Source organism: Convolutriloba macropyga, chromosome 8, assembly GCF_964194025.1.
Source record: "Convolutriloba macropyga chromosome 8, txConMacr16.3, whole genome shotgun sequence".
Classification (NCBI taxonomy): domain Eukaryota; kingdom Metazoa; phylum Xenacoelomorpha; order Acoela; family Convolutidae; genus Convolutriloba; species Convolutriloba macropyga.
In genome coordinates, this window is record NC_134475.1 from 37,206,499 (window position 1) to 37,231,645 (window position 25,147).

Below are 25,147 nucleotides of genomic sequence, written 5' to 3' on the forward strand. Positions count from 1 at the left end.
CAGGACTTGGTGTTGTATGATCTTTTCGAATAAGGCATAACAGGTTTGTCAGCTTCAACGCCCAAGTCAGCAGCCAAACTTTTGCTGAATGATACATTTTGAGATTCTCTATTGCAAAAAGTTAGTCTTCGAATTTTTTTGTCGATATTGATGGAAAATTGAGGATCTAAGTTTTTGGGATGTCGTGCTTTTTTGGGAATATCTGTAAGACTCTTTATAAATTCATCCATAGAGTTAAAAACTGCTGGTGGAATGGCAAAGACATGCTTAAATTTCTCATCATAGTGAAAGGTCATCAATCCTCCTTCAACGTTATAACATATACCGGGATATGATACTTCGACTAAAGCTACTTCCCAAGATCCATCTAGTTCAATTTTGTCGGGAAGAAAATTAGTGAATGAAGCCATTGTATTTTGAGGATAAACTTGAGAGGAAGCGTTGGATACTAATTCAAGATAAAACGAATTCATGATGTTTGACTGTACTCTGTGACGTTTGTTTGGGAAAATGATTAGTCAAGGTTCTTCAGAAAGTCTTTCCGAATTTTTTGCCGAACGATACTTTGTCTCGTGTTTTTCCTCTTTTTCATACCACCATCAACTTGTTTTCGTATTGTTGATTTCGCAGTCTTCTTTACTGCTCTTTTAATTGAAGTCTGTCCTGATAAAACACCTCCAATTTCGGGAATGGCTGACTCGATTACATCTCGTCCAAATTTTTTTGCTGCAGGTAAAACGTATTTCTTGAGAATTGGGAGAGTTGTTCTAGCGACTGTTCTAGCCAAGGCTCCAAAGCCACGCCCTCTCTGACGAGGAACTCCTTTAAAATAAGGCAGATTGTAACCGTCCATTTTCTAGCGCGACTAATTGAAAAATGATTATTTAACTTTTGACAATTCTTGCTCGTAAAAGATTCCATCAATGTTTTCTCCTTTCTGATCAACAACAAAGTAAGTCGGGAAAGGAGCCAAAGTGTTTATTTTTCGAATTAGGAAAATTTCATGTGTATAGTGAGGCTTATATCCTTTTTGAAAATTGTGCCCTACTAATACCAACCGAACTTTATCACCTACTTTAAAATTAGGCTTTTTGTTTTTTCGTAGTTTCATCCGCTTGTACAAGACAGTCAAAAAGTCAGCATTTACTACATTTTTGGGTGCCAAACCAATACTTCGATTTATTCTAGTGTTGATGATGTCAACAAACATTTGCAGGTCTTTGATGTAAGATAATGTGTCCTTTTCCTCCAGGTAGCGGTAAATTAAGTTTTTCAGGGTTCGTATAGCTCTCTCGCCAAAAGCTACTTTTGTTTCACTATAAGTGTGATAATATTTGACTCCCACATCCTCGCAGAAATTGACCATATCTCCGAAAAGCTCTTTTCCTTGATCTAGCCATAATTTTTTCGGGAAATTGAGTTCGTTCTTTTTCGAACACATTTTGATAAAAGCTGCTTTCACACCCTCCGCTCTTTTGCTTCGTAATGCTTCTACTCGCAAGAATCGAGAAAAAACATCGACAGTAACGAGTAAAAAATTGATACCTCGGTTCCATTGTGATAGTTTATCTATTTGTGCAAGATCCAAACACCAAATCTCATCAATATAGCGAGCATGCGCATTTAGCCGGGGAAATTTTCTTCTGATCCCTTTGTACTTCGTATAAGAGTCTTTTGATTGTAAAAATTCTGTAACATTCTCGCGACTTATTCCACTTGATTTTGTTAGGTTGTTGATAGAACCGAAAGCTGTTGGTCCCTTCCCTTTATACAACTTCTGCAATTTGATTCTATCTGAAACTGTAATTGAACCAGTCTGAACCATACTGTGTCCTCAAAATGTTGTTTTTAACCAGATGTGGTCTCAGATTTAGAACTTTAAGAATTAGGAAATAGTTTGGACCAACTGGAGCGTTTTTCAATTTGATTGAATGAAGGAATGTTTTTATATCAACTCCTGTGTCAACGTTGTCAACAATAATTGTATTGGAAAGTGAAACTTTCAACCGTTTGTTTTCGTAAATTTCTTTCAAAGTTTTCAATGTCTCGGGACTGTTCTTATAGTGAAATTCCAGATCTGTCTTAAGTTCTTTAGGTGGACGATCGGTTTTTTCGGAACTAATTTCTTCTTTCGCTTTTTTGATAACTGGAAAAACAGTTTCTTCCTTTTTATAGATCTCGCTGGAGGGTTCCGGTAATTTTCCTTTTCTGGACTCCCACAGTTCTTTTGGAACAAGAACAAACTTTTTGACCTCACTCATTGAAGAAAGTTGAAAATTTGTTCATACAAGGTTGATATATGTAACCTAATATTGTTATTCCAGCTTTCGAGCCCAATATAAGTCTTCTGGAATTGAGGGTTGTTGATTTTGACGTGAGCTTTCTAAGTTGTTTTTGGAAGCGAACAAACTGATTTTTTCTTACTCCTGTGAGGTTTCCTTCAATCAAGTTTACAATACACTCACAGAGAAATCTGATGAACTCTTTAGGACAATTTAGAAGGAAAGCTGGTTGAAATTTATTGCTGAGATTCCGAAAGAGCTTCAGAGTATAATAGTTCTGTGCGTTTATCATTAATATCAGTAATACGAGCACGACTGTTCGGTACAAAGAATTCTGAGGGAAATGATGTTACATTTGAACAGTATCTCAACAAATCAGGTGTAGATGGTCTCAAATCAATCATAAGATGACCATACGGTTCTTGTGTTGCATCGTCATACCACTGTTTTAGTTGTCTTCCGAGACCTAGCTGTCTTCCCAAGATATCAATCTGCTGCACATCTCTCGGTGATTTGAACAAAACAATGAGTAGTCTGCAGCTCGGCATCACGTCCAGTTTTGTTTTTGTGGAAGAGATTATGCTTGATATGTACACAATTTAGGTTTCGATGTCTACCGGCTGTCGCAATTCCGTTGAACTTTTCCGACTTGGAAAGAATGTCCAATGAATCATCGAATATCAGTAAATATTTACTGCCGTCAGCGGGTAAGTTATCGATTAAATCAAAGTCAACTCCCTGAATGAATTCTATGTCTGCAATTGATTGCATCATTGTGTCGTAAATTGGCTGAAAGTGCTTATAAAAGTATAAAATTCGATCAAATGATGGCTGAAAAGTTTTCATTCGTAGCATATCATTGATAAAAACAGTTTTTCCAGATCCGGAAGGACAAACAAGATACATCAAAATTCGTTCGTTTGTTGAAATGATTTTGTTCATTTTATGTTCGGGGATTAGGAAGTATATAACCAACGGCACTTGAAAGAATAGCAATCCAAACTGTTCGTCGTCACAAGTTCTAGCAAAAATAAGATTAATAATTGAAAACAGAAGCAGTACTAATACAACTAAGCACAGAAATATTGACAAAAAAGCTGTTCGAGAGCAAGTGCGACCACAGATTTTCCAAGGAGGTCTTTCCTGATTGTTATTATCAAAAATAAAGTCAGATGCGTGATTGAGATGATCTGTCATTAGAGAGCAACTGCTTTTTGTTCGTCTTTTTGTAATAATGATTCACACTTTGATTGATTGGAATCGTGATGACATTTTCGAAAAACAACAATATGCAAGACCTGTTATATGTCCCAAGAAACAAAAATTCAATATAGAATTAAAAAATGGAACAACGTAACAATATCCAGGGCCAATATTTAGATTTGTTTTCAGGTATCCTGCGGCATCATGAAATGTAGCATGTAATCGAAAAATTTTTGACCAATTGAGAAGTTTTTCTAACTTTGAGTCACCAACTCCTATTAGTCCCCCAAACGGAGTTTCTCTGTTGATTTTATCCAGATCTACATTTTTGTTCAAGCTTCGACAGACAGCCAAAAAAAATTTTTTGCGTTTTGTATTTCCAACAAAAAGTTTACTGATTTCTTTCTCTAACCCTACAATTTCCTCAATGTTCATATCAAGCAACTGTACTGGAACATTAAATTTTAAAAAGTGATTAAATACAAACATCACAACATACAGTATTAAAAATTTACAATTACTGTTATGCACTTTGCGATCTTTTTTGATTTTTGACTTTGTTCAGCACTGAAATAATTTCATCACTCATTCTGTGTAGTTTCTCCATCTCACCAATTCTGACCGAAAGAAAGCATTTCCTTCTAAAAATGTCCTTTTCACTCCCTCGTGTGAACAGCTTGATTGTGAAGTAACATCGATTCGGGTCATCTTGGAAAAATATTCTAGTTACACACACCTTCCGTCGAGCAGTCTCACTCACCTCCCAGAACACATCAAATTTTGCTTTTTCCTCAACATCAGTTGGTTGGAACACAGTTTCGTCAATCACCAGCTTCGCAGTACCTAAAGTAGGTTCGAACAGTAGTGCTTCTTTTATCATCTCAGGTATCTTTTCAATAACAAGCTTCAATTCTCTGGCCGATAGCATCAGAAATTGATGCAGAACATTCACTTTCCACATTTTCGCGAAATACTTTCAAGTGAGTCCAGTTGGAGTTTGAGTTGACGGTTTCCTCTGGGATGCTGATTTGAAACTTCCGGTTCCCGTATTCTTGAAAGGACCAACAGTTATTTCTTCCATCGTGCTCCTCATTTGGTTTTGGGTCGGTGTTGTCTTTTTTATCGTTGTTGTCTTTAAATAGAGAAAACATGCTCTCATTGTGGTAATCAAACTGTGGAGAGGGAACAACTGGTTTTCCCTTGTAATTTCGTTTGCGGATGGGAAAGGAGAATTGTTTTTTGGAATTAGGCGAGACTGAGCTTTGATCCATCAGTAAGTAAAAATGAGTTTTTAAAGTAGAAAAGTTGGGTATACAAGGGTAACTGAATATTGAGAGTGGAAAGAAACAAATGAATGAATTGTCTTCAAGAAAGGGCTTGATATCTTGAACCAATGAAATTTAAGTAAGAACGAGAACAGTAGCGAAAAATAAACTTCGTATCCAATGAGATGTTATAAAATAATTCGTAACCAATGAAAATAGAGCGTGCGTCATGACGTAATAGTTATGTCACTTCTATTTTTAGTAACATCACGTGATGCCAAAGATGAGTTTTCTATATTTAGTCACGCGAGGGTGAATTTAGCATCGAACAAAAGCGAGTTATCTCACTATTCTATTGGAGAACACCTATAGTTCGAGAAAGGAATATTTTGATGAGATGATTGAGTCTCTTCATTGTCAGTTTCCTGGATCGGAGGAAGAATAAGGTCTTTGAAATTGGGCAGATTGAAGGCTTCTGGTTTATTAGAAAATGAGTCCGCATGCTTGGAGAACATGTCTTCTACCCACCAAACACCGTAGTGATTTATGTCACGAGAGTACGGGAACATAATTCCTTTGCTGTCTTTCAACGGGTGAAACCCTTGTTCTTTTCGGATTCTTTCAATTGTTTGAAAATAAGTTTGGAGAGAAAGCAATGAATTGTTGACTTTTTCTTCGGCTAGGTGGAGGTTATGATGTCTAGCTGCCTCTAAAGTTCTCCACAAATCCTTCGGAAGTGTCAAGCTAGTTGTCTGAGTTTTAATTGTTACTCTAGTGCAATCCACCTCAAAAGATAATTCCAAATTGTTATCGGTTACTACCGTTTTAAATATTGAGGCTTCCGTGATAGGAGCGTAATCTAAATCTGAATGAAAAGTAGAAAGAAAAGATGTTGAAGGAAGTAAAGGAAGAATTGGAGTATTTTGCATTTTTTTAGGCTACTTATGTTCAACCAAGAAAAAAGACAAAATGAATCGTAAATGTTTTTCAGCATCAACATTCCAAAATCAGATCTGACAGATTATGTGATTGGCTAAAAAAAAATAAGAAATAGACATTTTCAAAACAATAATACAACTTTTTCTGAAATCGGAAAATTGGAACTTCAGTTTAAAACGACACAGTGAAACACTATTTTAAACAAAAAATTGATTAAAATTGTAAAAAAAATCTGTAAAAACCAAAAATAAAAAATTGTACTTTTTTGTTAATATGGGAATGGGTGGGTAAATGACCTTATTAGTTTGTTGTTAAGACACTATCTTGCTAATCCCTTTAGTGTGAAGAGCTTGGGTATCATACTGTGAGGTACATTTTTGAAAATCACGTAAGCTGTACATAAGTGTAAAAGAGTCATCCTATCTATTTTAATATTAAAACATTACCTAGCTAATCCCCCTTTGTGTGAACAGCTTGGTGTCATGCTGTGAGGTCCATTTTTGAAAAGTCGTACGTAACTGTAAATGAGTCATCCTAATTTATTATTAAAGGATTATCTTGCTAATCCCTTTCGTGTGAGCAGCTTGAGTATCATGCTATGAGGTACATCTTTGGAAATCACGTAAACCGTACGTAGTGTAAATGAGTCACCCTATCTAATTTAATATTAAAACATTACCTAACTAATCCCCTTTGAGAGAACAGCTTGGGTGTCATGCTGTGAGGTACGTCTTTGAAAATTTACATTATTAAAGTGCAATTTGGGAATGACTAAATGAACTAATTTAATATTAAGGGATTAACTTGCTAATCCCCCTCGTGTGAACAGCTCGGGTATCATGCTGTGAGATTCATTTTTGAAAATCACGTCTAACGTACGTAACTGTAAACGAGTCATCCTACCTAATTTAATATTAAAACATTATCCTGCTAATCCCTTTCGTGTGAACAGCTTGTATCATGCTGTGAGATTCATTTTTGAAAATCACGTCTAACGTACGTAACTGTAAATGAGTCATCCTACCTAATTTATTTTAAAACATTATCCTGCTAATCCCTTTCGTGTGAAAAGCTTGGGTATCATGCTGTGAGGTACGTCTTTGGAAATTGACATTAGTAAAGTGTAATATGGTAGGGGGTCAATGACCTGACTGATTTGTTGTTAAGGCATTATCTTGCTAATCCCCCTCGTGTCATGCCTTGGGTGTCATGCTGTGAGGTACACTTTTGGAAATTTACATTTTTAAAGTGTAATATGGGAAAGGGTAAATGACCTTACTAATTTAATATCAAGGGATTATCTTGCTAATCCCCTCGTGTGAACAGCTTGGGTGTCATGCTGTGAGGTAGACTTTTGGAAATTTACATTATTAAAGTGTAATATGGGAAAGGGTAAATGACCTAATTTAATATTAAGGGATTAACTTGCTAATCCCCTCGTGTGAACAGCTTGGGTATCATGCTGTGAGGTACGTCTTTGCGATTTGAGGGAAAATGGGCTATACGTAATCTTTATACATAGGTACGTCTTTTTACCCCCCCCCCCCCCCCCAGCTTTGCTCACGTTATACTACTCATAACCACTAACATGGGACTTTTGCTGTAAAAAGTGTAAATTTAAGGAGCTAGCCCCACTTCGTGGGCGGGGCACAAGAAATAAAGAAGAGGGCGAAAAATTGACCTTCAACTCATGCAATCATATCGACAGTTTCGGTGAATTGTATACGGCGAGACTAAAAAAGATCTAAGTGATCTGCAAGCTGCTAAATGGCCTTGGGCTTTACCAGTTTACCCCGTTTCAGAGGACGCAATGTCAAATGGTCAGTAGGCAAAATCGCTCACATTTAAGAGCAATTTAAAACAGATTGTAAAAGTTTAAATGACTATTTTTATTGACCAACTTGATGCAATTATCAAATGCAGTACAATATTATTTAATTTAAGTTAGACAATTTACAACAACGACAGAATTAAAAATCCCTATAACAATTCTAGATGTCATGTAAATTAAATCTGTTGTGAAAGAGAGTAACTTGCCTTTGAGTGCGTAGAAATCAGAGATCATTTCGGGGTTGAAATACTTGAGATTGGTCTGATCTATTACGTCCAATCCCTTCCTCAGCTCAGTCGAGTCTGTGCCAGCCGACAACTTCAAGTAGCATTTGATCTGTTGCAAGATCTTCTGATAGCAATCAACAATAGGCACACTCGCAATTGCATGAATCCTGAAATATATAAATTCTCTTAAGTATGAATCGTTAGGGAACAATAACCGCATACACAAAAATTCAACTCGAATCTTAACTTAACATTGCATGAATCCTGAAGTATATAAATGATCGCAAGTATGAATTATTAGGGAACGGTAACCGCATTTGTTTAGGTTTATACATGAAAATTTAACTCGAATCTTAACTTAACTTACCTCATTTACAGGATTATAATGTTAAAAAGCGACAATAAAGCGCAACAATTCTTTGGCTAGCAAAAATTATGTATGTTCAACTCACCGGGAAATAAGTACCGTAAAATGCATTGAAAGTATGTTTTTATGAAATATTCTTGAACTGTGCTCCATATATTTTGAATTATTTTGCCACATAGATTGGTGCTTTATAGAGAAACATTGATTTGAGATTCTTAGGACATGAACTGCTTACCGGGCTAGTGATTCGAGGCATACGGAGTAGAGACCGTGTTTCCTAGCAATCTGTCCAAATGCAATGATGGCCTGTGCTTGGGCATGGACACCTTGCATCGCATACGGATTCTGCGACTAAAGACAAGAGAGTAACTAGTACAAAATATCAAAACACTAAAAGGTTAGATGGACGATATCATCGCCATACAATATGCAGGGCATCATATGTCAGATCAATCTCGAAAATCACGTCATTTTTTTCAATACTCAGATACAAGGATTGTTTTTATCCTTCAATTCTGGACTTACAGGTTCGTTAGGCGCGCCTGTTCCACCTCCCGGTGACGTTTGTCCAAAAGGTGACATTTGAGGCGGTGGCATCACTTCGAAAGCATTCACAATAGCCGAGTAGCTATGATGTCTCCAGAGGAATAGGTCACTCCAGTAACTCAAATCGTCACTTGTAGTGGCTAATCTGTTCTTCCAAGTCTTCACAACAGACTTCATCTCGTGCAGGGAGGATGATGCTCCACGGTTCACAGCTTGTTGACTGATTCCAACTTGGATCTGGTGAGCTTCAGTTACCTCCACAAGCTGGTGACAGCCCTAAAGAGAAACAGGAATCAGAAATAGAGTTGATAGCATGAATCACAATTAATAAGAGTACGGCATCTGAAAAATACTGAGAGCTTTCTGAAATATCGGGTCAAAAAAGAAAATACATCCACCCAACATCACACCAGTTGATTCGAAATGATATGCGGTTCAACTGTAAGCTGCTTGCGCCGGGGTTCTAGCGTCACTAGGTGGATTTAAATGATGCTATCACAGTTTATAATGGATAAATATTAACAGGTCTATAGGAAGAGAAAAAATACTGCCGTTATCTTCTTATCAACGGATAATGTCGCCTTATGCAATTTATTAGAGGCCTCGAATCGAAGCATGTCAAATTTCAGTATAATTTTGAATTTCAGTTCAAATCGAAAAAAGAACTTAAATTCATCATTATCTTCATTGACCTGTTGCCATCCAAGCCATCATTGAGACAACATATTTTCAAAACTTACCTGCAGAAGAGGCACGTGTGCCAATGACACAATCCTCGGTAGCCTGTTCCATTCCTTGATGGCGAGAGAGATGCCATTAGACACTGCTGACTCCATTGCATGTTGCTGACTGCCACTTGATGGTCCTCCTGCAGCACATATCATTTAGAAAGAATAAACTTTTCTCTGGTATCCTATGTTACTAGCAAGTACAAGCATTGAGTATTACAATAGCGTCACATAGGAATCAGAGAGGATAGTAAACAAGGAACTGAGACCTATTTAACACTTGGCTTAGATTTACATCACTTCGAGCGAATTAATCTTCCGTTCTTCTCTGTATCTAACATTCCTTCCCTCCTACGTCTTCGCAAATTTCAAATCAATCCAGCTTCGCCGAACTTTGAAATATCGGATAGTTTCTTATAAGTTTTGAAAATGCATTCCAACATATCTTAAATGTCGCTTCTTTTGTTTAAAGATGTGTAGAACACTTTTGAAATTTGGCCGCTGAAGAAAGCCTTCCTTAGATTGAACACTAGCAGCGTTAATAGCTGACGTGATCTTTAATAGTGCATCTACGCTGCTCGCATCATAGCTCATAAACATCTGACATAGGCATTTCAAATTTTGCAATAAATACTGCTATCAAAGATGATATTTTTCCTTATAATAGAGGTTCAGGATGTTTCAATTCGCACCTCCGGGATTATCAGATGATCCGGCATTTCCAGATGAATTGGGCTGCACTTGAGGCGATTCGGGTTTGAAAACGGAGAGATATCCTCTAATCAGCTGATATTTCCAGGCAACCTCTCTTGCGCTGTTAATCTCTACCTGAAAAGGTAACCGGAGAAGTGACGGAATACCATGCAATTTTTAACATATTAAACAAGAAACCTAGCCGACATTTTAAAAGAAAATAGCTGCGACGAACTTGATGAAGTTAAGCTATTAAAAACCAATGCGTATAAATTATTGAAAGTAAAAACGGATTGCGACAAAAAGTTAAAGACAGCTCAGTAATTTTTATATCATGTTTTACATCGAGCTTATATCATGAAAGTCCACATCGATAAGTTCTAGCCATGAAACATCTATACTTTCCGATTCTTTCTGAGCCCAGGAGATAAATCAGACAGAAATGCTAAACAGTTTTCCGAAAGTACGACACCCACTATTAACTTTCAAATGCCTTAATGGCCTTAAAGCTGGGATAAAGTATAAAATTCACAATTAACTTTTAAATAGCTGGATACTTTCAAACTCTTAAGATGAAGAATTCATTACACTAAGAATTTATGTCCCTAAGAGAGCTGTTCAGCCCTAAGAGAAATGCTCAGCCACTTAATGCCCTCCGGGCTTTACCATTTTATCCCGTTTTTGAAGACGAAAATTTGAAAGGGTCAGACGAAGAATCTTTCAAGCCAAAAACGGCATGAAAAGACCACAGGACTAATGTAATTGCTACAAACTTTGTTTGATAGCAATTAATAACGGTAATTTCAAGCTAGCTACGGTTCAGGGAGAACAGCTTTTTTAAAGCCCTTTTAGCTTGTGTCGCAATTTTCAGGTATTACAATTTTTTGCCTTTACCCGCTCCGCCAGTTAGAAATGCCGATTTTAAAATGATTTGCTTTGTTATCTCTTGTAACCATCTTTTTCTCCCCTCAGTTATTTTCTTGAGAATTATTTATTGGCTACAAAGTTTCTACCTAACAAAGCATCGTCTTTACGGAAGCCGACAATTCTTTGCAACCCTGCAAATGGGGCCGGCGATGTCATCAACATTGATGCCCAGTGGATTATTTGCCATATGTGCACTATTTACCATCTGTGCCCGATATTGTTTCGACATGGTTAAGAAAAGTCATGCAAGTTTTCAGCCATAACATCAGAAATCATGAAGAACAGTCAATTTAACAAAAACTCGAAATTGAAAACTGATTAATTTATACTAAACCATTGTAATCCTTTATTAATTCAATAATCAAATCAATCTCACAAAGTTCCTAAGGCGTCCAATGTAACAAGCTTAATTGAAAGGGTGTAGGCGTGAGCGCGGCGGCGGCGGGGAGGAGGGGGCGAACACGCTGCGTTATGGGCGGAGAAACACCTTGTTAACTAAGGAAGTAGAAAGTTTTCAATTTACTCAACAAATCACTCGAAAAGAATAAAAACCCAAAATTTAATTTTCAAAAAGAACCTTCAGACAAAAAGTCAAAAATATTTTAATCATTTAGCTACAAGGTCATCTGATTAAATTTTTCTTCCAGCTATATTAACTAGTTGAAAATGCATTTAAAACAATTCTACAAAAATTTTAACCGAGTAGTGGTTTTTAATCTTTTCTAAAATTTGTGGTCGGTTGAAATGTTTTGCAAAATTTTGGATCAGCCTGTCGGATGTTATTAAGCCCCCAAAATAGGTGAGAGTCGGAACAAATAGTGGCCATTGAATAACATAGCCCGCAGATTTCCGGAAAATAGCCGCCGCTGACGCGCTTGCAGATCGGGATTGAAACAGAAGATAAAAAAGATAAACTGACCGAATTTTTTTTTATTTTTTCAGCGCCAAAAGTGCATAATTCGGCGCGCAGTTTCAGTTGGATTCTAAAACTACACTTAATTCAGCTTCTAAACTGAAAACTATTAAGCTTAATACCAATGTCAGCTAGCAAACACTAATGAACTTTGATAACCTAATTCTCAATGACTTAATGACCGGGCTTTATCGGTTTACGCCGTCTCTTTTGATTTTGATCTTTTGACCTTGACTGTTTTCACCATCTTGCGTGATTCAGTGAGTGAATAGACTTAAAGACCATTCAGTTGAAACAGTGACTGAGGTAAGTCAGTAGTCAAACGTGAAAGTCGTGACTTATGTAAAACGTGATCAGAAGGTAGAGACCTGGCGCACAAATCAAATAATTGTCATTGACTAAACAAAAAAACTAGACCTGAAATGAACAAAAACACTCGCTCCACTAAGAGCGAAAAATGACGTCACGCACGCACTTCAGTTGAAATTGCATGAACAAATGAACAAAAAGCAGATTTGAAGTGGTTGTGACGACATATGGTCGTAACAAAAATCGCGACGACGAAATAAAAAAACCAAGAGAAGGCCAATAATAGCCTCAGCTATCGCTTTGCGGCTATTAAAAAACAAAACGTTATCAATTGCATCCTTCAATATTTCCTTGAGAAACCAAAAATATAAAACCGTCGCTTCAACGATCAATTCATTTTTTGAGATTTTCAATGGTACTACTTTTTGTTTCTCTACGCGCAAGATTTCAATCGACCAAAATTGGCTAACAAAAAAGTTGAGCGGGCATAAAAAAACCCAACTCCCCGGATTGAAGCTTGGAACAATAAACTGTTATGAATGCAAATAATTACTCCCAGCGGGCGACGTATTCCAAAATCTGGTATACAGGAGGACTTACGATGTTTAGTGTGTCTTCTACTTTTTTCCAGTCCTGTTGTCTCCAAGCACACTCCAGTATCAGGTGCGGGTTCGGGTGGTCTTCACTTTTGCTGACGTCAGAGAGTACCTCCCACTCATTCAGCTGTCTACAGCACTCCATCCATTCCTGCACCAAAAAACATAAAAACTTAACTGAATGTTTTTCGCCATGCAAACCAGTTGTATGGCTATTTTATTAATACCTGTCCAAGTTTCCACAAATTGCCACAAAGATCTTAACAAAATCGATTGACCAGTCAACCTTCTAGAAACTTATCAGAGGCGCCAAAAATGGTCAAAAGACTTAACCGACGGAGTGGAGATCACGGGGGGGGGGGGGGGGTAGAGATTGGAGGTGGTATGTGGGGTTGGGTTTCAAACTCTTATGTTTATGAACCGCCCTTCACACCATAAATTTATGCCTCTTCAAAGCAGTTTCGGTAAATCGCATACATAGAATAACAAGGCGTACGGCTCTAAGAGAGCTGCTGAACCACTTAATTTCCTCTGGGTTTTCCCTGCTAAAGCGTTAGACAAAAAGTCGGTCAACCGATAAATCGCATAAAAGAGACCGCAGGAGTAATATAATTGCCACAAATTTCGTTTGAGAGCAATTAAGCAATCCGAAAGATCTACAAAAATTAAAAACATGCCCAGCAGATTGCCGGAAAATAGCCGCCGTTGATTCCCATAACCCATTGGCAGAAACTGCTAAAAAAGATTAAAACAAGGCAAAATGGTAAAAACAGCTCAAAATTGATTCCAAAAATATAATATTTGCTTCAGATAAAAACGCTTTCAAACACATATTACTCGTTGAGACAATTGCAAGAATTTGACTTTAAAAAAATTGGAGTTGAAACTAGAACCTATCCGGCAGATTACCGGAAAATAGCCGACGTTGATTCCAATAAGCATGATTGGGATTGAAAGAATAGATATTGAAAAAAAAAAGATTTTTGTACAAAAACAGTTTTTAAGTACTATTAATTTTGATGGCATTTCGTAGTTGAACATACTTCTGTTTCTTAGAGAGAGGCTACAGGGGCTACTATCAATACCAAAAAGCATTAGAGAGAGGTAACTAATACTTATAGGAACGACGTTCAAATAGCGGGCATCTAAAAATGGGCTTTATGGGTTCATCCCGTTTCTATTTCTGACTTCAATTTTTTACACTGACTCTGTTCATTTTGAATTGCTTTGCTGAGCAACTGATGTTCAAAATCACTTTTAGCAGAATGAGAGAAGAGAGAAACTAGCCTAGAGAAGTCAAAAAATTTCACGCAAACTGTTGAAAAAGCGGCAAAATGAGGTAAAGCGAAACATTTTTTTGTTCGACGAAGTAAAAAAACATAGCAGGACAAGTCCTGACGTACAATTCAAAGAATTTTCATTGACTAAACAGAAAACTAACCCTAGAACGAACTATGAATGGATTGGGAAAACCATTTAGAAAGAAATCCGATCCAAAAAATCAAAAAACAGTAAAAACCAAAGTGAAATTGCCGCATGTGAACAAAAAACCACTAGCGAGAAAGCGAATTTTCGTTCAAACACCGTTTTCTCATTCTACTTTAAATTGAGAGTGAAAAAATTTCACACCGCAAAACCACTCGCTTTTTCGCTTCACTTATTGTTTCGGCGTGACCAAAATCACTACTCCAATTTGACTTCAGAGATCATGAAAATGTGTGAACAGATCTTAAAATCTTAAAAAAAGACAGCACAGCACCCCAATACAATTCAAATTCTTTGAATTGTAAAAAAAAAATAGGAGCGCTATAATAGCCGGCTGAGAAGATGAGGGCGGCTATTAAAAACTGTTTCGAAAAAGACGCACGTGACGACAAATTTCGCTCGCTTAGCAAATTTTTTTCACGCCTATTTTTCTCGTACTCTCTCAAAAAACGACATGAACAGAAAACCACTCTCTTCTCTCTGATTTAATTCGTTCTGCCATTTGACCCAAACACTTAGTTTACACGTGCAGCATTCATGTTTATATCCTGTTTTAAATACACTCCAAAAAATTTTCGATAAAAGAAAGACGCACCAACAATGCTCCTCTTCGAGCCGCAATAAAATTGTGAGCGCAAAAATAGCCGATTGAGAAGATGAGGGCGGCTATTCATGATATCACCAAATTTGAACTAACACAATCTGCACTGTAATTGAGTTAATTTTCTTTGAACACTCAGTAGCCTCCAAATCTATAGAACAGTTGTCAATTAAATCCACTTACGTCTTTAGTTTCTTCCTAGTTTCTACTATAAAGTCATTGCTATCTGCAAACCTTTTCTCACTAAAACGTAGCTGGTAAATTTGGATGTCAATATGGATTTATAAAAAATTTTCAACTATCGACTTCCCTCCCAACTATACACAGCGTTCATCAGAAGAAAACAGACGAAACACTGTACGTCACAGCTGCCTTTCTTATTGCGAAACATTGGATATGGAGTTAGTAGATAATTTTTGACGGTAACTAAAAAAATAATCAGAAGTTTCTTTTAATAACCGAACGCAATCTGTGGTTCTGTTGTAAGACTCTATATCGGATGAATTGACAACTCAGAATGGTGTTCCACAGGGATCGGTTCCTTGGCCGCTTCCGTTCAATCTATATATAAATGATAAGTCAACTCTTAATGAGGAAATGGTCCGACAAAATTGCAGAAAAGTACAAACAATCTAAATGAGTACTTCAATAAACTTCAACTTTATGTCAATACACCGAAAAAAGAATTGACATTTGTACACCTCGAAAATAACTAATGTTTCCAAGGGTGGAAATCAAGAGAATAAAGTTAAATAAATTACATTGCGGAAAGTAGATTGCCAGAAAATAGCCTCTAATTGATCCCTATGACCCCTAATGGGGGTGGATTAAAACAATAACATAAGCAACAACATTAACTTCTGTTTCAAAAATTTTCTGTACAATAAGCAAAAAATGGAACTAGCCTAACGAATTCAAAACAATTTCACGCTAAATGTCGAAGAAGCGGCAAAATTGGGCAACACGAAACAAATTTTTGCCAGAAGAGGTATCAAATGCCAGAAAAATTGATTGAGTGAAATACTCGCTAGGGATGATAGCATAATAGGGGGAGGGGCTTGAGGAGTGTGGGCTGGTGGGGGCCAAGCTATGTGGGCGTTGGGAGGGCTGGACGATAATGGGGTTCATATCGCTAGGTGGAGGAGGGTGGACAGGGAGTGTTTGAGGCGGGGCGAGTGGTGCCTAAGCGGTCAAACTAAAGAGGATTAAGAACCACCCGTCAAGCTATGAAATTGTCTGAACAGTTTCAGTGAACCCCATACATAGAGAATAGTAAGGCTGTAAGAGAGCTGCTCAAACAATTATTGCCCTCCCAGCTTTAACTGTTTATCCCGTTTTGATGACAAAAAGTTAAAAATGCCAGAAGAAAAATAGGTTTAAACAAAAAAATGGCATATAATAAGACCACAAGACTAACATAATTTCTACAAACTTTGTTTGAGGGAAATTAATTAAAAACAAAAAGCATTATTCAGAATTCTCTACAACTGTTCAAAAAATATCGGCACTCAGCTGAAACTACTGAGATATCTAAAGTAAGCCTGAATAGACTGCCAGCCAGACATGTTATTGTCGAGATTAAAAAAACAACAAAAAAGCTACAAAAACGGAAGAAAACTCAAATATCAAATGATAATTTTTCAAAAAGGTGTCACAGCAAATAATCTTCAGTTAAAAACTGAACCCAGGAAACAACAATATTTTTGGTTCAGCAGGAAGCCAACTGCCATTGTCAGTTTTGGACTAAAAGAAAAGGCAGCAAAAAGAGAGAATGAAAAATGAAATAATTGAAAACAAACGATCAAAAAGAGAAAACATTAGCTATCATCTGCAAACAGCTACTTACCAATTAGGTTAACTAACGCCTTCGCGGAAAGCAAGAGGACTTTCCATTAAAAGATCAAGTCATAAACTGCAAAAAAAAATAAATACAGGCTAATAAAAAATCACTTTCATAAATATACACAGTGAAAAGGTCATGTGGAATGATTAAAATCACCAAAGTGAAAAGATCTTGATAAACTCTTTCAATCGCATAAAAAACTAGAAAAAAGCCAAAAAAAACTCACGATCGCAGCAAATAATTAATAATTTGGAAGGTAAAGAAAGAATTGCGTCCCGCTTTTACAACGTTGAACATAACCAACTAACGTCCACTGAATTGCTCTCTAACGATTGGCAAGCGGTTGGCTTAGTCAGTAGCCAGCTACGGTTAAGGGGGGTTAGCTTTAGCTCAATTGAAGGGGCGTGGGTGGGGGATGGGAATCGAAGTTTCGGTGAATCGCATACGTAAAGCTAGTAAGCCGAAAAGCTCTAAGAGAACTTAATGCCCTCCGGGCTTTACCTGTTTATTCGATTTTTTGAGGACGAAAAGTCAAAAGTTCAGAAGAAAAATCGGCCAAGCAAGCAATTGCATAAATAGACCCTGGCCTAAAATAATTGCTACAAACTTATTGTGAGAGCAATTAATTACACAACTATTAATAAGTAGAACGTAGAACCTTTCCACGAAAAAGGAAAAAGAAAGCTTGACTAAAGTCGAACTAATTGCTCTACGATGAATGACGAGGCAGGCGAACAATTTGGAAGGCGGCATAGGCTAGGGAACTTTCTTATGGTGCGCAATCGACTGACTAGGCAGGGGTTCGAATTCGCGACTTCTTGGATTTTTTTGCGAACAAAATAAAAAAACTCCTTCACAAGGTGGGACACCAATGATTGGAATAAACCACCGATAGAACTAAGGCCAAATCAGAAACATGAACCGACTAACGTAGGAAAAATTGCTCTCAAATGACAGGCTGCGAAATTTATTTCAGGGGCTGTAGCCTAGAAATATTTTTCTTTATGCGTGCGAAGTAAGGATTCGAAAATCCACCGAAGGTAGGATTCGAACCCCGACCTCCTGAGTCCGATTCCTTCACCTCCACGGAGGAATTAACCAATTGGCTCAGTGTCTTGTCTTTGACTCTCTAACAATCGGTTTTGTTTGAGCAACAAACTTTATTTGGGACAAAGTCACTTGAGAAGTCAAAGATTATTCTAGAATAAAAGCGCAACCCGGTCAAGGGAAAAATTTGCATAAAAAAGACACACACGTTTAAAATAATTGCTTCTCATTCGAGAGCAATTAAACAAAACTAATTTTCAACTAATTTTTAATTTCTAACTCGGAATTCGGTTTTCTTTTAATAGTTATAGCGACAAAAATTCTATTGTATCCAGTGAGATGAAATTGTACCTGCTCCCATAGTTGGAACTCTGGAAGTAGCGCAGGTGCAGCGACATTGGAATCCAGGTGTCCTCTTGCAGTTCCAATGACTGACTCGTATGTTTGTTGTGCCTCAACGAAGAGGCCCTGCACCTGGTAAGCAATAGCTGCTGCTGTCTCTGGGTACCTTTAAACATCCGAAAAGTAATCAACTTTCAAACATGTACAAATTATTCCGTTTCTGTAAAAGGATAGCTTGAAATGTTATTGAGCTTATGCAACTAGGGCCTTACCTCGGCTTTTCAAAATATTGTAGAAACGGACATCGGTGCCTTATCAGTATTTTCAGGAACACCCAACTCTGGCTATCCTGTATATCATTTGAGGCATCTCCTAGCGCTAGCATGATGCTGCTAGGTTTCTCTGTGTTACTACACGCTATCTAATGGTTTATTTAATGCAATTTACAAAAAATAGCTAAATTTCCATGAGAGCGTAGTTCGAGGCAAAACGTTCGGAATTCTGCTCTGTTAACTTCTGCGGTGCTATATAAAGCCAACTGAAGTTAGCAAAAAATGATTTCATGAAATTTGAGTGCGTGCAAATATTTTTATTTTCTACGTTTATCAGCCAATCAAAAGCTGCAATCTTGATATTATTAGTGGTGAACAGACAAAACAGTCCCAGACAAAAGAGTCCTAAATTGCAAAATAGTCCCAGACAAAATAGTCCGAAGAAAACAGACAAAACAGTCCCGCTCAAAGTGCTCGTTAGACTGATCAAAGAGAAAGTGCAGCTTTGATCTTGAAAGAAAACTTTCAAGTCGGAAAATCAAAATCACCGTGGCGCAGTAGGTTTGTACTCTGGGCCAGCATTCGGAGGTTGCTTGTTCGAGCCAGAGTGGGGAAAAATATTTTCGCAAAAATCAAAAATTGAGGTAAATCAAATCGGAAAGTGGGGGAAAACTGGGAAAAGCGTTAAAATTCGGAGAACCCGGTCATGCGTTGTCGTGAAAGAAGGGAAAATGAAACGCTAGTTCATGATCGACATTTTGCAATAATCAGATCGCTTCTAGCGCTATTTTTAAACTTAAAAAATTTTAAACTTAAAACATACACGAGAGGCAAGTTCACGCTGTCAACAACAGCGTGAATTGTGTAGACCTGATAGAAGACGTTTGGAGCTGTTGAAAATGTCCCATCGCAGAACCAGTCATCTGATTCCTCGAGCAAGTCAATGGCTGGCAGAGTCGCAAAAACAATAATTCTTTTTTCATCTTGGGGCCCTGAATCATAATACATGAACTTCTCACCACTATGTGCCATTTGTAATGACTCGGGGATTTCAAATCCTTTCAGCGACGAGGGCTCACTCATTTGTGGACGATTTTGTTGGCCCGTTCTGTTAACTGTCCTTTGGTTTGAGTTGTAAGCTGGAATGTTGGCTGCTGTTTCTCTGTTGATGTCTTTTTGGGCGGCAAAAATTGTTTGTCGGCTAGTCTCGTCGGCCACAGCTGCTCTGTCTTTCAACGCTGAGCGGAATTTCCTCTTTTCAATATCTGCTGGATCAGGTAAATGGCGATGAACTGTGATAACTTCGATTTATTCATTGCGTAGCTTGACTCTGCCATTGCATTTTGTAATACAACAGCGCCAAGAAGATGCGCCATCTGTAAGTTGTCGGTGCCTAATACAGCCATAGCATTCAAAGACGAGCAATTCCGACTTTTTGTTTGTCTGAATGAATTCCATATTAACAATTTGCGCCAAAATTATGACGCCAAACATCGTGAGGCACTCTTTTATATGCTGCACAATTAAAACTAAACCTGTCATTGAGTTTAACAACTAGTTTTGCGTCCACTTTTAATATTTTGATAATTTGATTCGGTTTAGCTTAATTGTCGGATTAACTTTCGTTAATTAATGCGTTGAGTCAAAATCTGTAAAATTTTGGGACTATTTTGTCTGGGACTGTTTTGTCTGCTTTTTGGGACTGTTTTGTCTGGGACTATTTTGCAATTTAGGACTGTTTTGTCTGGGACTGTTTTGTCTGGACACGATTATTAGTATAAAAACACGCATTAGATTATTTACCCAAAGTTTTCATTAAACTGGCATGAAGATACCGATCCATCATATTGGAATGAATAAGTGTAACTTACTGTGAGTGACTGATCCAGAGAGATGCCCATAGATCCTGTTCATGCATGCTGTGACAGAGTGAATTGAGACACTCGAAAGTGTCCCTCGGCTGACAGATTGTCCAATCTAGTGTGTCGTAGTACTCATTAAAGGCAGAATTACTGCAACTTGCTCCTAGATTCCCCTGACTACCAGCTACCCCAGAAGAGGATTCCTTTAAAAGATAGAAAACATGATAAAAACAAGGTAAATAATATCGTATTTTTTCCGACCCAGCAAAATTGAGGGTGGAATAACTAGCCTGGCTTTCTTTTTTTGACAGATTAGCAGATCGGAGCATTTTGTAAAGCCAAAAATAAGGTAGTATAGAAACGCTCGATTTGCAATTAAGTTCATGATAAGAAAAGGTGCTCAATGATTTTTAATTCTCATTCGTCTTTTTTCCGAAACTGAAAACTGCGAAGCAAGAATCAATTGAGTTAAGCAAGAATCAATCGATTTAATGGGTCACGAGATCAACCGCAAATCGCCGAGCCTCAAATCTACTGAAGTGCCCATTTCGGACTTCGACAGCTTACCAAGTTTACGAACAAAACTGAATTTCAGCATTGAGCAGAAACTAACTTCTTTTCCTTCCATTATCCTTCAAATACAATAATTCCAACTTACCTGACTGTGACTTGCAGACGACATGCTCTCATTTGTGGGGTTGAGGAAGCGAGCAAGTGAGCCTGGGTGCTGCTTCTCGTACACGTTCTCCAACCAGAGAAGAGAGCGGTGCCATGAATTGTGGCTCTTACCAATGTACTGAAAAAAATGTTTCTGTATTCAGAGTAAGTAAACATTAAAAAGCACCGAATTAGTCTATAAAAATAACGCTTATGATTAAATCTGAGAGCAGTGTATTATCAAATAATATCACTAACATATGATTATAGTATACGAATAAAGCGGTATCTTTAATCATTTTCCAAAGTGCAGTGTAAGCTCTATGTCAAGGAAAAGTCTTATCGGGGGAGCGCATATGCTAAGTTCGCTTATGCTACGCAAGCTTCTTTATTCAAGTATTCTATTCAAGTACCCTAACCCTGTATCACAGCATTTGCTTATTTCATTAGAGAAACAACTGAGATGGACTGTAAAAGCTACTCTCAATAGACATGATTCATTTGGAGATATGAAGTTCAAATGTAAAATCTTGTTTTTCTCTACGATGCGCAAACAAAAAAAGTAAAAAAAAAAATCGCCTAAAAAAGCCGACATCCCATATATATATATATGGACCGTGTACACCATCCGGCAACGATTGATGTAGGTCGGAACATAAGGGATGATGAGTAGCACTTGGCCGGATGCTGCACTCCAAGCTGTTCCCCTCACAGTGTAAAGACGGCCCAGTCACAAAAATAACTAAGAAGTGGAGAGGAAAGCACCTATATATAGGGAACTGGTAAGGAAGGACAGTGTAAGCGCTTCACATCCCATATATATTCCCGACTTTGAAAAAAAATGTTTGAACAATAAGCAGCTAAGGATACCTTGAGAACGACAGGTCGTAATGTGATTGAGGGCTGACACCTTCCCAGTGCCTCTAAGAATGTGCGAATGGTGCTGTTCGGAGAGTCTCTCTGAATCAAATGGGCTCCACTGATCAAAAAGGGATTTAGCTCAGCACTCAAAGTTTTCCTGTTTACGTGTGTTAAACATTTCCACACCTAAAAAGATCGAGTTCTGCTAGCACGCATACAAACATACAGCAGAAATAACAGAAACGACTAACGTCGGGCGAATTGCTCCCAAACGACTGGCGGGTGGTGCGCTTCAGTAATAGCCAGCTGGGGCTGAGGGATGCTAGCATTGAAGGGGGGGGGGTGTAGTGGTCAATAGGTGGCGTGTGGGTTGCGTCTGGTTTCAAACTCTTAAGATAAAAAACCGCCTTCACACCCTGAATTTATGTCTCCTCAAAACAGTCTTAGCGACTAGTAGGGCGTAAGGCTCTAAGAGAGGTGCTCAGCCACCAAATGACCTCCCTCACCTTATGGCTTCCGATTTCTGCTCGTTATAATTGAGTGACTTATAATGCTTTTTTATTCTCACCTGCGGAAGTAAATCGACCCAAGCTTTGTGAGCAACTTCGTTTGACTTATTGATTAGGTGACCAATCGCATCAAGGAAGGGTTCCAAATTTTTCCCAGTTCGTGTTACCGACTGTTCGTTCACTAAGAACCGTTCACACCACTCGACAGACCAGGTATTTTCGTCTTTTAGTCTCTCTTCAGATTCATCGACCTCCATTTTAACCACTTCGGGCTCAAGGTGCTCGCTTTTCAAAGGATAAATTGAAGTGCTGAAGGTGAATCGGTAATCGCCTTTGTCAGCAGAGAGTACTAGCTAAAAAGAACAACATGTCTGTAATTTCGATACTCTTCACACTTGAATCATCGAGCTCTTGGTTGCTTGATAAATATGATATTTACAGTATCCGGTGTATCTTTTAGTTGTTGCCGCACAAATTGTGGTTGTGGAATTAATCTCCGAATTTTTTCAGGACAAAAATTTTGTCTATGAATTTTCTCCGTAGAATTAGTCATGGCAATGATTCAAATTATAGCATAACAGGTAAGCGCACAAAAACTTGCAGAAAAAATCGAAGTGATATCTAATCTGTGACACATTTGCACATGCGTTACTGATTGATGCCATAAAAAATATAGATCAATTGAAAACCAAATAGAATATGATCTACTAAAAACGCACTTCTATTACCTAGTAATATTTCAAAGCAAAGCGAGATTTTCTAATTTTCTTGGCAATATCGACTCAACCAAAGCTTTTATTGTCTTTTAATTACTTGGGAGTTTTCCGAAACGGTTGAAGTAATTTTACATAAACATGGTATGAATACTAGCCTCAATATTTACACAAATTTTACTATTCATAGACTCAAGGCGAACTAATATAGTACTTTGAAAGCACTTGAAAAAGTTTGAACAAACTGTAATTTATGCCAGGTAAATAATTTTTCACGTTTCAAAAACTAATTGAAATAGATGGTAAATGAAGAAAAATCTACGGTAGGAGCTAGTCATAGTCAATGGGCGACAGCAGCAAATACAATAGTCAGCAGATTGCGGGAATAGTTGCGAAAAAGACTTGGGTCCCGTATGTTACAGATAGAAACAGAGATAAGTGAGTCGAAAAAGAACCGGCTCCGCTTAAGAAACTTGAAGCGCTAAATCATTATGGCTCGCTCAATTTCACTCAGAAGCTTTCTAATTAGAGAACTTTATTACAAATATGAGTTTCTTTGACCTTAAACTACATTCAATTAAAAAAGTTTTTAATTTCAAAAAGTCATTTCGTTGAACGCGAAAACTCTCGCTAGAAACATTGAGAAATTCCCGAGTGAATGCCGTCATTGAGAGTAAAAATTGAGAACCGACCACGCGAGCAAACGACGTTATAGAGAAAAAAGCGTTATAAGACAAAAACCAACCACCGCAATATAGCTAGCTACTTTCAACTTGCAGCTATAAAAACACAAAGCGTTAATTCCATGAATCAAGCAATAAAATCAATAAAATTCGTCGGGGCATTAAGTTGGCTAACACTTAACCTTTGAAGAGATGTCACTTCAATTTAACGAAAAGCAAATTTCATGTCATTGCACTCTCGCTATGGCTAGGATTCCACTATGATGAAATCATTATGCGTTTCCAAAGATAATTTTACTGATGCACAAGCCCTTTATTGTCCAAGGGTCACCTACACACATCTGAGACATAACGAACTGCGTGTTCTTTTGCGAATCTTCTGAACATTGTTTGTTATAAAAAGATCAAGCCTCGTCATCAGTCGTCTCAAGAGGAAATAAAAGCTCACTGAGGATGATGGTAAATTGGACATTAAAGCTAAGGTACTTAAAGGGATCTAGATTTATTAATACCTAATTCGAAGTGAACATTTCCAAACCACTAGCAAAATCAGTAGCTAGCCCATAAATTTAAATTTATAAAGCAAACCAAATACGAACAAAAACAATTGGACTCAAAAATCCACTTTCTGTCCACTTTTTTTGCATGCTTAGACGGAGCTGACCGAACTGCTTTAAGAATGCTGCAAGCAAGAGTGCGAACTAGCCTCAAACCCGTTCACACAAAAGGAAGATAGCTATGCTGACATACATCATACATCAATTTCTCGCTTCTACGGCACTACAATCTCTTCATCTGACGCCATAAGTTGCTAGGAAGGAGCGAATTTTTTGATACTTCAATAGGAGCTGTCGTCGAAGCAGGGAGCGTGTTAGTTTAACTCATCTTCTTGTGCCTTCACAGTATATTTGGTGTCGGTTCTTCACCTTTATATATTAGTAGTTTATTTTAAGTTATCCTATTTTCTATTGACGGATTCGAAAATATACCAAAACATGACCTGCCAAAATTCAGCAAATTGTTGACGAGAGGAATTCTTAAATAAAGTTTTTTAAAACTTAGTCAACCTCTTCATAGATTCAAATATTCCATGCACTTGTTACTACTTGAACAAACCAGTAGCGCACAATTATTAGAGCTGCTAAAACCAAGGAAAAGTATCAAGTAACTACCCTATGTTGCCCGTGCTGAACAAGAAAAAAAGGGAAACAACTAGACTGTGAACAAAAATCCTGTCCCTGTCTGTGATGGTTTCAAAGAAACATCAAGAAACTTAGAAGTTTTCTTTATTAAAGTTTCAAAGAACAAAAGAAGAACTTACATGACGAACTTTGTTGCTATGTCGATAAGTAATGGCCACAAAACTAAACTCAATTTTAATGTTGTTTTGACGCTATCATTATCTTATTGATCTATCAATCATATGTCAGTAGATTCTCCCAACAA

The 25,147-nt window shown here is 37.6% G+C and overlaps 1 protein-coding gene across 2 annotated transcripts in view; it reads right to left on the bottom strand.

Annotated features, from left to right (window-relative positions):
* The window catches only part of LOC142344707 (transformation/transcription domain-associated protein-like), a 143,098-nt gene that overhangs the window by 30,844 nt on the left and 87,107 nt on the right, over positions 1 to 25,147 (bottom strand). For both annotated transcript variants that reach the window (XM_075396578.1, XM_075396579.1), the window contains exons 28-38: positions 22,365 to 22,658; positions 21,806 to 21,982; positions 20,937 to 21,074; positions 20,288 to 20,481; positions 18,154 to 18,310; positions 12,831 to 12,977; positions 10,081 to 10,216; positions 9,401 to 9,528; positions 8,640 to 8,936; positions 8,350 to 8,465; positions 7,727 to 7,914 (exon numbers count right to left, since the gene is read on the bottom strand). In XM_075396578.1, coding sequence (XP_075252693.1) covers positions 7,727 to 7,914; positions 8,350 to 8,465; positions 8,640 to 8,936; positions 9,401 to 9,528; positions 10,081 to 10,216; positions 12,831 to 12,977; positions 18,154 to 18,310; positions 20,288 to 20,481; positions 20,937 to 21,074; positions 21,806 to 21,982; positions 22,365 to 22,658 — 1,972 coding nt within the window. The remainder of the gene's footprint in view (positions 1 to 7,726; positions 7,915 to 8,349; positions 8,466 to 8,639; positions 8,937 to 9,400; positions 9,529 to 10,080; positions 10,217 to 12,830; positions 12,978 to 18,153; positions 18,311 to 20,287; positions 20,482 to 20,936; positions 21,075 to 21,805; positions 21,983 to 22,364; positions 22,659 to 25,147) is intronic.